This window comes from Pantherophis guttatus, chromosome 7, assembly GCF_059756535.1.
Source record: "Pantherophis guttatus breed Tessera chromosome 7, ASM5975653v1, whole genome shotgun sequence".
Lineage (NCBI taxonomy): Eukaryota > Metazoa > Chordata > Lepidosauria > Squamata > Colubridae > Pantherophis > Pantherophis guttatus.
Genome location: NC_142069.1, coordinates 69,602,953 through 69,616,438, shown reverse-complemented (window position 1 = coordinate 69,616,438; position 13,486 = coordinate 69,602,953). Strand labels below are relative to the sequence as shown.

At 37.3% G+C, this 13,486-nt stretch overlaps 1 protein-coding gene across 2 annotated transcripts in view; it reads left to right on the top strand.

The window, feature by feature from the left end:
• Nucleotides 1–13,486, top strand: part of LOC117673621 (V-type proton ATPase subunit S1-like) — a 64,061-nt gene that overhangs the window by 46,471 nt on the left and 4,104 nt on the right. For both annotated transcript variants that reach the window (XM_034431097.3, XM_034431098.3), the window contains exons 7-9: nucleotides 4,703–4,947; nucleotides 7,931–7,993; nucleotides 11,565–11,814. In XM_034431097.3, coding sequence (XP_034286988.2) covers nucleotides 4,703–4,947; nucleotides 7,931–7,993; nucleotides 11,565–11,814 — 558 coding nt within the window. The remainder of the gene's footprint in view (nucleotides 1–4,702; nucleotides 4,948–7,930; nucleotides 7,994–11,564; nucleotides 11,815–13,486) is intronic.

The window sequence follows — 13,486 nt, the reverse complement described above, 5'->3', positions numbered from 1 at the left end:
TCTTGATATAAATGTGTGATGTATTGATTTTAAGAGGACAAAAGATTACTTTGCTGGAAACATAGGTAAACATTAACATTTCAATGCTTTGTCCAAGACATAAATAACTGTCAAAAGACATATTTCATGTTTCATTCATTCAGTGCTATTCTATGCCTAACTTGACCAAGTCCTTGAGAATTCAGCTGGACTTTATCCTAGTCGGAATATGTAGGAATGCAGCTGAAGAATACCTATGATTTTACTGATTTATATTTCCAAGCAATTGGAATTTAAAGCATTCGGATGTGCTGCAAGCATTCTAGAGGGTAAGAATGTAGTCCTGAGCAATAATTAATGAAGATTTTATAATTATAACAGAATATACAGTATATACCGGTGTGTGTGTGTGTGTGTGTGTGTGTGTGTGTGTATGTGTGTGTGTGTGTTTACAAGAAATATAAGAATAAACAAAATCTAATACCTAAAAAAAATCCAAGAGTATGTGCTCTGTGCCTGTAGGTCTCCCATTTGAGAAGGGACTAGAAGACCTCCAAGATCCCTTCCAAGTCTGTTATTCTGTATTCTATTCTGTAAGAAATGCAGAAAGACTTGACCTCAGATTATCATCTCTTAAACGAAGAGCTGGCAGAGCAATAAACAAAGAACGGATATAGATGAAGTCCTTAACTTTTTATTTAATCAGTCCTGTTTCCTCCTGGTCAGTAGGTAATGAAGAATCAAGGTATGGAAGAATCAATGGCATTTGACTTGTTACCTTCCAACACAGACATCTTAATTTCCACATCAATGTTTGAAAGTTATTTCCTCTCAATTTGTATTAAATAACTATGAAGAACGAATGCTTAACTCCTTTTTAATGAATTGCTTGATGGAAATACTCTTCCAACAGACCTGAAAGAAATACTTCTTTATCAATGTAAAAACATTTAATATTTTAACATTTAACATTTAATTTTTTTAGTCCAGAAAAATAAGAATTCTTTTCTGAAAGTTCAAAACAATTCCACATTTTCGTTCTATGCTGCAGATATTACATTGCTGTACATGTATTTATTCTCCTGTGAAATTTTAAACTGTAGCCAGAAATTATATGCAGGGTATATTGGGATTATTATTTTTTTATGGATCCAAGTAAGATAAACTTTTCTTTATGTGCTGAGGCTGAATTTATTAAATGCTTCTGGGCCAAATAGTCCCTGAGCCTGAACAGATAGATCCTTTGATGGATTAAAGAAGTTGTAACTTTGGCCATTATTCCATTTGCTTCTTGCCATTTATGATGTAGCAATAACTGCATTTTCCAATTTGATCATCTCACACTCTTTACACCAACCTTCCCCAAGTAAGTGCACTCCAGGTGTGCAATTATACAACTCCTATCTTCCTCAGTTACCATAGTAATTGTCCCATGATTTTAGTTCTAGAATGCACCAAGTTGGGTAAAGCATCAGAAATGAATAAATGTAAGTGTCTTGCATGCATTGAAAAAGCTAAAAAAATTTCCTTTGTGCTGTTGATAATCAACATTATATAAGTGGGGAAAGAATTCGCTGTATTACAGCTACATTCTTTAATTCAGAAAAAAATAAATCATAAACAAATTTTCCATCCCTTCATAAGATTGCAGCCTATAATATCTTTTTCATGCCCATGCAGTATAATAATTCTCAAGTGGGGTTTGTGTATATGACTATATTGGTTTTATATAGGCTCATGAAAATAGAAGGAATACTGTGCTGCAGAGACAGAGAGAGGCACACAGAGAGAACATTTATTGGCCAGATTTGCAAATAAATCATAGCTTTTAAAGGTGTCTTCATGCCTTCCCTCAAGATTTCTATGATTTACCCAGATTAAGACCATAGATTATGAATTAATCTTTCTTCCACATATAATTTAAATTATTCCCATAGTTGCTTTATCTTACTTCTACAATATTTCTTCCTGCATTTGCTCACAGTACTATTTGATTCCATTAATTCCATATATTTATAGAGGCTCCCAATTTATTGATAATCCTGCTGTCATAAAAAGCCAGCATAACAATGACCCAATTAATGCAAATCTGGCTTTTCTTTTCCTTGGAGAAAGCATGAAAGTTGTAGAATGAAGACCATCATTATGCACATATTCCAATTCACTTCAATGGGGCTTGAGCCTTTTCTGTTCAGGATTTCTACCAACATTTCTCATTAATCAAAGGTTTGCTTGAGAGGCTGTGTTTATCCTGGAGAAATCAAATAGCACAGGAAAGAAGATTAAGGTTTGATTACTTTACACCATGCTTTGAAAATAACTTCAATCTTCACTGTTTGCTTCATTTTTGTAAACTTAAAATTGCTGTTCATAAACACAGCATTAAAGAAGATGAGAAATAATCAATACTACTTAAGTGTTGATTTAGGAATGTCTAACTTTGTGAAATAATATTCTCCATATAGGAAGCCTCCAAGTCTGAAGAACCCACATCATTGTGCTCAAAACATCTTATTGTACGAGTCTTGGGAAAGAGCTGATAATGACACTGTAGGAGAAATGTAGAAGGTTTTGTTTCCTAACTTCCAGTAATTTTGAAGTAGGTTCCTATTGGAGACAATTACTGGTTGCTGTTTGAAGTAGTTGAAAGTCAAATATTGAATAATAATTCCCAACTAAACTGAAACAGAGAGCCAACCCAAGTACAGGACAATTCAGTTCCTGGTTATGACAGAGGAGTGCATCATTTGGCTTTCTTGGCAACCTGGAAATGGTATGTGCCACAACCTTATTCCTGGAAGGTTTTTCAGTTCCTCATCTAGCCTGCAGCTCTAGGATTTCCTCATGCATTGATAAATCCAGTCCAACCTCTTCTCCTCTCCAGAACTGGGATTCACTTACCTTCCCTACTGGTTTGCAAATGTGAGCATGCATGTGTCCTCCTCTGGGCATGTGCACAGCCTTCCATGCATGCTCTTTGCTCGTGCATTACGTCTGGGCGGGTGGGCAGAGCCTCCCACAGTCGCCATTACCAGTTTGCCCGAACCGGACATAACCAGCTGAATCCCACCACTGCTCCTCTCCTCTCCTCTCCCCTCCCCTCTCCTCTCCTTGCCTCTCCTCTTCCTCCCTCTTCTCTTTGTTTTCAGCTAAAGTACAGGTATTTCTCAATTTACGACTACAACTGAGCCCAAAATTTCAGTTGCTAAGTGAGACATTTAAGTTAATTTTGCCCCACATTACGACCTTGTTTGCCACAGTTGTTAAGTGAATCACTGCAGTTGTTAATTAGTGACATGGTTGTTAAGAGGATCTGGTTTCCCTATTGATTTTGCTAGTCAGATGATTACAAAAGGTAATCACAGTATTCCAGAACACTGCAACTATCATAAATATGAGATAGTTGCCAAGCTCCTGAATTTTGATCATGTGACCATGAGGATGCTGCAACAGTCATAAGTGTGAAAAAACAGTCATAAATCACTTTTTTCAGTGCCATTGTAACTTTGAATGGTCACTAAACAAACTGTTGTAGTTCAAGGACTACCTGTAGTCACTGCCACTAGAGGTAAAAGAGTTGCAATTTCTGGAGATCTTCAAACAAAGGATCAGAAGTAATACTGGGGGTTGGGGGTAGAACAGGGATTGAAATATGTTCTTGTTCTCATGCAATTTTAATCAGGCAACAACATCCCACCCAACCCCCAAAAATAAAGATGGGAACTTTGCTTCAGAATTACCTACTAGTGTGGGTTGAGTGGTTCAAGGAGTACCTTAAATATTCAATAGTATATAGACTGTGTTCACGTATAGTGATGTGTCCAGAGGTTTTAAATGAGCCACGAAGGTCTGGTTCATAATTCGCTGTTAATCACTGGTCTTACTTATCATTCTAAACCAGGGGTGTCAAACTCAATTTCACTGAGGGCTGCATCAGGGTTGTGTTTGGGGGGCTGGGGTGGGCGTGGCCAGCATGATGTCACTCGTGTCAGGGGCGCCTGTGGTGGCCTGAGTGCTCCACTAGCGAAAACTGGCTGCTGAGCTCTGTTTTTGGCTCTCTTCAGGTCTCTGTTACTATTATCCAGTGTAGTTTTTGTTTCTCATACAGAGATCCCGAACAATTTTACATTTTGTTTCCTTTCTCTCTATTGCCCTTTCCTTGTGTTGCTCTGCAACAGTCTGATCATTCAATAATACTGTGAAATAGAAAAGCTAATCCGGCTTGATGCAGGATGCCTATTCACCTAAACCCCCTTCTTCTGTTTTTAGCTTGGGTAAAGGAAGGTATGTCAATTATGGTGATTTTTCCCAACATCTGTGACAGCCCATTAACCCAAACTTTTGTTTTCTGTAAAAGCCAAAGATATAAGTCTACCGAAGAAGCCAACGTTCAGAATCAAAATGCAGGCACATTTTGCTGTCTGTGATTACAGGAGAAGGATTTCTCAGGAGTGCCTCTAGCCTGATGGGCAGGGAGACCCTGCTGGCATCTGAGCATCCAGGAGAATGAATGACTTCAGATGCATCATAATTTGTGTTATTTCCATGATAATGTCATTTTGATTAATAGGGAGCCTCAGCAAGCAACACTAACACTAACACGGTTGTCCATTGTTAAAATTTCTGGATTGCTGTTGTAGATAATGAGGCTAAGAATGGCATTTGATCTCCAAGTTTTGTTTTCTGCTGAAATAAATCACATTTTTCATGTTTTCTCTTCCAGGTACCTGTGAGATATGATATAATGTGGCATAGGAAGCGACAGTTAATGTCTGTTGAAAGTGAAGTAATTGACTTATATCCTCCCCTGAATGTAACCAATGGGACCAACACAACATGCATCCTTTTCTATGCAACTAATTTCACACTTACCGTCAACACCACCATTCACATGAATCTAACAAATTCGACATTTCTGTCTGATGGTGTGGACACGAATTCATCTGTTTGTTCAGACACCAATGCAACGTGAGCAGGATTAAAATATTATTTCAGCACTGATCCTCTTTAATAGTAAATTAGGCAATGAGGCAGGTTATCACTTTTTAAATCACAGATAACAGAGCTAAAATACTAGAAATCCATAATAGTTCAGATTAAGATTGACTGTATTAACAAGATAATTATGAAATTGTGCAGTTCTTTTTGTGCTTTTTGCATTTTAAAACAAATTTGTCTTAGAAAAATCCCAGGCTTTGTACATTTTTACATTCACTTTATTTTGTAAATGAGTATGGATATAGTCCTATATACATTTACCTGGAGGCATTTTCTACAGCAGCATCTACAGTTGCAGTCAAGAGGAAACAGCTTGACAAAAGTTGTACGACACAAGCTACAATTCTTTTTACATGTGCATTATGATGTCACATGCATGCTTGAAATGGAGTAGCAGCTGGGCAATATTGCTTTCAACATTTTGGAGAAACATGAAAGCTTCTGCATCTATGCATGTTTTCTACTGAACTATTGCATCTGGAAAACAGCTTTGCGTAGGCAGACTTATGGACCAACACTTCTTTTATAGTTGGGAAATTGGACTAAGGCCCCTAAAATGGCAATTTTTCTATATTAAGCCAGGAGAACAAAGCCACTAAGCCAGGGGTGTGCAATCTTCGCAACTTTAAGACCTATGAACTTGCTGGTTGGGGAATTCTGGAGGTTAAAGTCCACAGATCTTAAAGTTGCCCTCAAGAGACAAAAGTGTTAATTGTATAGTATGTGCCTAAATAACTCTCTTGTTCTGTGCTGTGCACTTCAAGAGGAGTGTGTCTAGAATTCATGGTCTGCATGAGCATTTTCCTACATAGTTTAGGAAATCCCATTATTACACTGCCCCTTAAATGAAAAGCAAAAAATATTTTTGCTGATATCTTACCCATCAATTTGTGGCCAGGCTCAAGAATGGAGTTCTTGGATTAATTCCAAAGCCTGACATATTTTAGGTATAATTTTATAGGTGGAATCATTATAAGTGTCCATGACCCCAAAATACGATTCTTGCTTACAATCACTATGTACCCATGTAATGTATATATATTTTTGTGATGGCCATATTTGATTGTGCTAGTGTTTGCTGCCAAAACCACAGAAGCAGCCATTTTAGGTGACCTTTTAATCCAAAATGACGCAACCAAGATAATTAGCTGATTTTTGTGGGACCACATCTTCTGAAAAATTCTCTCACAGTGCATCCCCCAAATTGAAAATGAGCAAAATTCTTCAGGCTCGATTTAAGTTGTGACCAGCAGCTATGAGGAAAAGTAAAGAACGTTTGCATAATCATGAGAGAGTTGTATTGAAGAACATCATGCACTGGCATCCTGTCCCTACAGAGTCCCTACAGAATGTCCCAGAATTCCTAACTAGACAGTTAGGAAAGAATTCTAGTTCCAACATATCTGGGGCATGGCAAACTGGGAAAGCAAAGCAGCCACTGACAATGAATGTGTGGTCCTTTACCAATTCCAGCCCACATAAACATGGACATATCATAAGAAATTATGAGTATCTTATTAGAAAAGTAACAAAGAAAAACATTCACACTATAATACAGCAGACTTTCTAATGCCATTATGTTCAAAATATTCTGAGGCAGGGGTGAAATGCTCCCAGTTCGGACCGGATCGCCCTATCAGGTAGTGATGGAGGCGGGTGGTTCAGAGAACTGGTAGCAAAAATCCCTGCCCCCCCCCCCCATGCCCAGCTGAGCCGCGCGATCAACAGAGGCTTTTTTATTTTATTTTTAAAAGCATTTTTTCTACAACCTCTTCGGCTGAAAAAATGCTTTTAAAAGTTAAAAAAAAAAAGCCTCTGATGATCGCGCGGCTCAGCTGGGATCGTCAACAGCTTTTAAAAACATTTTTTCTACAACCTCTTCAGAGGTTGTAGAAAAAATACTTTTAAAAGCCTCTGATGATCCCAGCTGAGTTGCCTGATCGGCAGAGGCTTTTAAAAGAAAAAGAGCCTCTGCCGAACAGGCAACTCAGCTGGGATCGTCAGAGTCTTTTGAAAGCATTTTTTTACAACCTCTTCGCCGAAGAGGTTGTAGAAAAAATGGTTTTAAAAGTTTTTTTAAAAAATGGCCACGGCCACATTACCCCCCAAGCCATGCCCACAGAACCGGTAGTAACAAATTTTAGATTTCACCACTGTTCTGAGGGTGTTAGGACTAGGGAGGAGAGTTGAAAGAATTATATATCTGGAAAATCACTTTTCAAAACAACTCTCTTTTAAAAAATGCTTTTAAAAAAAAACTTCTATACAAGTTAAAATGAATAGCCCATTTTCCTATTTCTCATATTAACTCAAAAATGCATTTTATTTCTTGATGCCCATGATTGAAGAACATAGCTACTCTTTTAATTTATATCAATCTTCCCCAGCCTGCCATTCTCAGATTTGTAGAAATACAAAGTCAGGTAGTAAAGGCCTGATGACTAGAAAATGCCTAATTGTGGGGAAATGCTTTTTTAAAAAAATGTCTATACAAGTTAAAATACAAAGACTAGGTCTTCTTATATACAGTATTCCTTTCTTTCATTTCCAAAACACTTATGTATGATACTTCTCCATGTACACTCCACTCTGCCATGCCCTAATTTTTATTCTTTACTCTCATTCTATGAGACAATTCTTTAATTGTAATCTTATTCCAGGAAGCCTTTGGCAGATTTACATTCAAGTGAATTCTTAAGAGTTGTTGTAGAGTCCAGTTCAATTTATAGCTTATCCACTTTTGTTTGCCAAGAAAAGAAAAGATTCTCCTATCTGGAGACTTCTATTATTATTTCTCTATATTTACTATCAATATATAGTATATATTCACTATATATATTATTGCTAAAATACTTCCCTATGTGTTATTTCCTTATATTTACTGGTTCATTATCTAGATTTTATTTGAAAATAAACTGTTAACATTTCTTTTCTTTTTCTTTTTCTCTATCAGGTTGTCATTAAAATACACCAACCTGGAGAATGAGAAGATTGACATCAAGACCCTGGAAATAAGGTAGTTCGGAAGAATGTTGTAAAACTGCAGATAAGGTTTATTATTTTTTCTTTATATATAGAATATATATAGTGTGTGTGTGTGTGTGTATACACACATGTATGTATATACTTGTGGCTCAGAGGTTAATACAACTGACTAATATGCAGGCAGTCCAAGTTCGAATACAGTATGTGTATACATACATGTATGCATACATACACACACACACACATGTCAGCACTTCAACCTGCATTTACTCTAGTGCTGACATAAGAAGGAGAAGGGGGGGCAGCTGGCAAGAGGACGATATCGAAACCTGACAACACACATATATGAGAGGTAGGATCCAAAGTACTGTAAAATGTATTCCTTAAGCCTACAGGATTCAGGTTTTTTTAATATGGAAATCCCCCCCCCCCATGCTGAGGGAAACAGTAGACTACTTTTGAAAGCAAAATGATTTTCTGGAACATTTAGGGGACATGGGATGATAGGTTACTAGTTCAAAAAGAAAAAAAAAAGTCCTGAAGTTTTGCTAGGTCAGCAGTAGGCATCTTTCGCCTGTTAGAGGATCAATTTTGTTTCTCAGTCCAGGCAATTAGCTTCTATCTGCTTTCTTTGAATAATATATTATGCATCACTGAGACGATTTCACATCTCAATAGATGCATTATGAATGAATGTATATTATTAGAACAGGAAAGCAACAAAATCCAGATGGGCATATGCACCACCTTATTACTGTCTCTCCCATTTATTTTGGAAGCAATTACAAAGTGAACTGATCTTCCCCCCTCAAAAAAATAATTAAATATCAGCTAGGGATAATTTAGAGTAGCATTGCTCAATCTTAGCAATTTAAGAAATCCAGCATCTTAAGATGTCTGGATTTCAACTTCCAAAATGTGTCTTCATGTTTTGCTAGGCTTCTTTCCATCTCTTTTGGCTGCCTAAAAATAATATTGCTCCATTTTCTCTTGAAATAAAGGGGAATATTATGGAGATGCTTCAAGTCTAGCCAACATTTTCAGATTTTGCCATTTAAATCTACTGACTTGCTTCTCCATCCTACAGCTCTGCATGCCTCATTTACACTTTTTCATATTATTTCCCATTATGTAGTGATGTATTATTAGATGTGTCTTTACTGACAAATCTGTATTGTTGTATGGCTAGATTATGTCATCTTAGATTGTTCCTATCTATCGTCTAGGTTCCCATTTATTTACCTGTTGTTTGCTGGTCAACCAACTCAGATAGTCAAAACAGAAACAAGTGTATAAATCACAGCAACCCCAATCAAGACAAAACCCAGCAAATCCTTCTCCCTTGTATCAAACAACTGGTGAAGTTACTGGTTTAGTAAAGTAGTGGTTGCAGGAAGAACAAACAAGTTCAGTGAATACCACTTTAGAATAAAAGTGATATGAACACACAAAGTTTAACTGCTAAATGTGAATATGTAGTAGCACAGCTAGGACCAGATTATATTTATTCATTTTTTAAAATGATCCTTCTGAGGAAGGGATTACTTTACCTGAAGTTGGCTGCACACATTCTGGATCTTCAATCCTGCCTAAACTAATGGCTTAACAAATCAATTGTACAGCACTGTAGGGAAAATACAGTTTGCTATTGAGGTCAAACTGGAATTACTGGAAAGCAATTTATTACAAATAATAAAGACTATCTTGGGAATGAATAAATAGAATAACACAGACAATGAATTTAAATTAAAAAAACTTAAATCTTTTGCCACATGGTTCAGGGTACTATTATTAACAAGACAGCCAAGGGACCACAACACTTAGCAATGTTAAAATGCAACAGAGATATTTTCCACCAGAACAGCCTCTGGCAGACCAGCTAATGAAACACTTGCAAGTAATATAGAATTCAAGAATTCTGATAAAAAAAAAACTTCATAAGAAAATGTTAAGTTATAATAAAAATTGTGAGCTGCAAGCAGGCCAAACTACAACATTAATATTGATGGGAACTCCATGTTTATCTTGCAGCTATTGCAGAAATCCTCCTGATTAGACACACTTATACAATCTCTTCCTTATTTAAATTATTTCTTAAATGATTATTAACAGACTTCCAACTCCAACAGACAAATATTCCCAAAGAGGGGAAATATTGCAACAGTTGAACTGTGAAAGGAAATTCATACTTATAGGAGTATAAGATGCTCTCCTAAACATATTACTTTAGATGTTCACTCTACTGCTATTTCCCTAAATAACAAGAAATTTCAGGATATCAATTTAGGAAATAGGTTTACTGTATCTAATCAGGAAAAAGGAATGCTCTGAATAGCTAGTTCAGATCTAGTAATCAACTAAACTTCTGCAGCTCAGATTTGGTAGCCTTAGATTCAACTGGAGACTTTTTTCTCAACTGTCTTCTTGATTTTTGAACTGGAAATGCTAGGGAGTAATTCTTGAATCTTGTCTGTTTCTGTTATCCCAATCACTAATGAAGACAAAGGTCGAAGCTGAAGTTGAACTGGCTATTACTGTATATTAAACATAAGGTAGGAAGACAAAGAGAGAGAGAGAGAGAGAGAGAGAGAGAGGGAGAGGGAGAGGGAGAGGGAGAGGGAGAGGGAGAGGGAGAGAAAATGAAATATTGGTATATTGGTATTCCTGGACAGATTACAATAGCCTAGCAAAGTCATTTATTAATTAATCTCCAAGGTTTTTGTGATCCAATTTTTGATGTGTGGGAACATATTCAGAGATATCCTGCTGCCACACTCAGGTATACATATTTTTATCTTTCAATGAATGTAGCAATGTTCTTCTAAAAGTCCCTTTTTCTAGGTAATAAAAGTCTCTTCTTCTCACACACACACCCAAAGAAAATAAACATACCTCTTTTGGGGATTGCTCTCATTCAGAAAAGTAGCCAAATCCAATTGTTTACAATTTTTATGTGAGTATATATTTAAAAGAACAAGAAATCCTTGGAATCTATTTGTCAAATAAAATCAGTGGTGTTAATAGACACTTTGAGACCTTCTACGTCTTCCTTTTCTTTTGGGGACTTCCAGTTTGGTTCCCGTCGCCGAAAGACGGTCTTTCTTTGGACCGCCAGCCCCGTTGCCTGTTAGAGCCGCTTCGAACAAGGAGAAGCGGCTCGGAAAATTCCGAATCCTTCAGGAATCGCGAATAGAGCCGGCGAGAGTCAGGTAGAGCCCCTGTGAAGCCCCCAGATAGCACTTCCTTTTCTCATCCACATGGTTTATTAGGAAGTTAGCACTTTTTCATAGACAAACATTAAAAAGTAAAACAAAACAAAACAATGAAACATCAGCGGGCTGTTGGACACACAGTTTAAATAATAAGACTAAAAGTTGATCTGGTTATTTCTCTCATCACATACCACTTTCTCTCTGTGTATGCGTGATACTTTCTTTGAATACATGGCCCTACCTTTCGTCCCTGAGGTGTGACTTTCATCTTGTGTTTTTACCTCCAAATGTTTCAAGTGTATCTGTATCTAATCTTATTTTCTGATGCTTTTGACTCTTCTTCTGTGATGATCTCAGAATGACTCTTTGTCATGTTTTGTTCCTCTCTAGATTCTTGATGACCAACATGTTCTACACTGGCTCTTCAAAGAATTGGTTCACTTTAGATTTTATTCATATTCTGCAAGATAACAGGGATGCTGAAGATGAACCTGCTATATTTAATGTCTCAACTATCTACGGCCCTGCGGAGTACTCATTTCATTGCCCTTTGGTGGGCACAGAGAACCACTATGATGTAATACTAATTCCAGCTAACGAGAAAGCTAAAAACTGGAAAATTGATATTTCTGATTTCCAAGTGAGTACCTATCATTATTTAAGAAACAATACCAAGAGCTCTAACTTGGGGTTCCAAGGAACTGAAACTTAATACCATCTATGCTTTTTCTCCAATCATATGTGAAAGTTTTAAAAAAACTAAACAATTTAAATGCCTTGCTCATGTTTTGTCTTATCCAGTAAGACAAGGATAAAAATGTATTTCATATCCAAGGGAATTGAAGAAGTAAGGGACACAAGGAGTGCAGGGCTGAGTATTTTGGAGAGGTGGAATTTGGAAAACTTTCATTTTTAAGCGGTTATATTTGGAGATATATTGTTATGGCCTGGCTGATGAGGAGGATGGAGAGGCAAGAGCACCTAGAGACAATCATCTTGGTGAGGATTTTTCCAGTAGTAGTGGAAGTAATTAGTCCACTACTAATCCCAGCAAATTCCCAGGGCCCAGCAAATTCCCAGGGCCCCTTGCCTGCACCTAATGACAGCATCTCAGATTTTATCCAGCCAAACCAGAGAGCAGAACTCCATAGAGTGGAGAAACTTCCAAGAAGCAAGCCAATAGAAGAGCCAATGCTGTAGAATAAACTTAAACAACTATGTCTCAAAAGCTTCTTCAGCTCTGGCAATTTTCTGGTTTTTCTGTGAAGATGTTTCACTTTTCATCCAAACTGAAACTTCTTGGATGAGATGCGAAACATCTTCAAAAAAAACCCAGAAAGTCCAGTTGCCTCTTTAAAAAGCACTTTTGGGATAACCATGGCCTGGATGACTGAGAATCTCCATAGACATTCCACAACTATGTATTGTGTGGAAGTTCAAATTGGCTTATTGATTGTCCTGACTTCCTGAGAGAAAATGCTGAAAGCAACATTCCAAGCATCATCTCTGTGGTATTTACCTTACCATGAACTCTGAATACCACTTCCCTGTGCCTCTAATCATTTCCTTTGGATTTGTCCCTTGTTTATTGGATTCCTGGTCTTGACCTTGCCAAGTCTTTGAACATGTTTCAGTTGCCATCTTGAGATATAATGAAAAGGACTCTTTGCTTCTAAATGTTCTGCTTCAGCTTGCATATCCCTGGACTGTGTCAGGCATCCAGCTTGCTATGTTGGCTGGCAGCCTGCAGTGCCAGCACAATGTGAAAATTTGGTCTGTCCACCATCTCAAGTCAGATGGAAACTGTAACATCTGTTTTCAACCATCATGGTTATTCTGTATAGGACTTCAAAGGTCAAAAGAAGGGAACTCCCATATACTCCAGCCTGCAATAATTGAAATATTATGATGACTAGCAATTGTAAAAACAGTATATGAAATACATACAATAAAAGTGTACTTCCCTTCCCATCATAATATACAACTGTAACTCTAACTAGAATGTCTATCTTCAAGTTTCTGTTAATGCCAGACTAGTTATTTGTGTGCTACATAGCATGCAACTACATATTTTCCCCATTTAATTGCAAATGACAGAAGGGAACATTAAGTTTTACTGAAACATATCTCACTCCTTCCCAGCATACTTGGTCAAAATTGCACACAGATGCACGCATGTGCACGTGTGCGCGCACGTGCACACACACACACACACACACACACACACACACACACACACACAAAAATGGCTAGGGCCCATCCTGCATACTAAAAGGCCATGTTGCATCCATTTTTGTTACTTTTTGGTAATG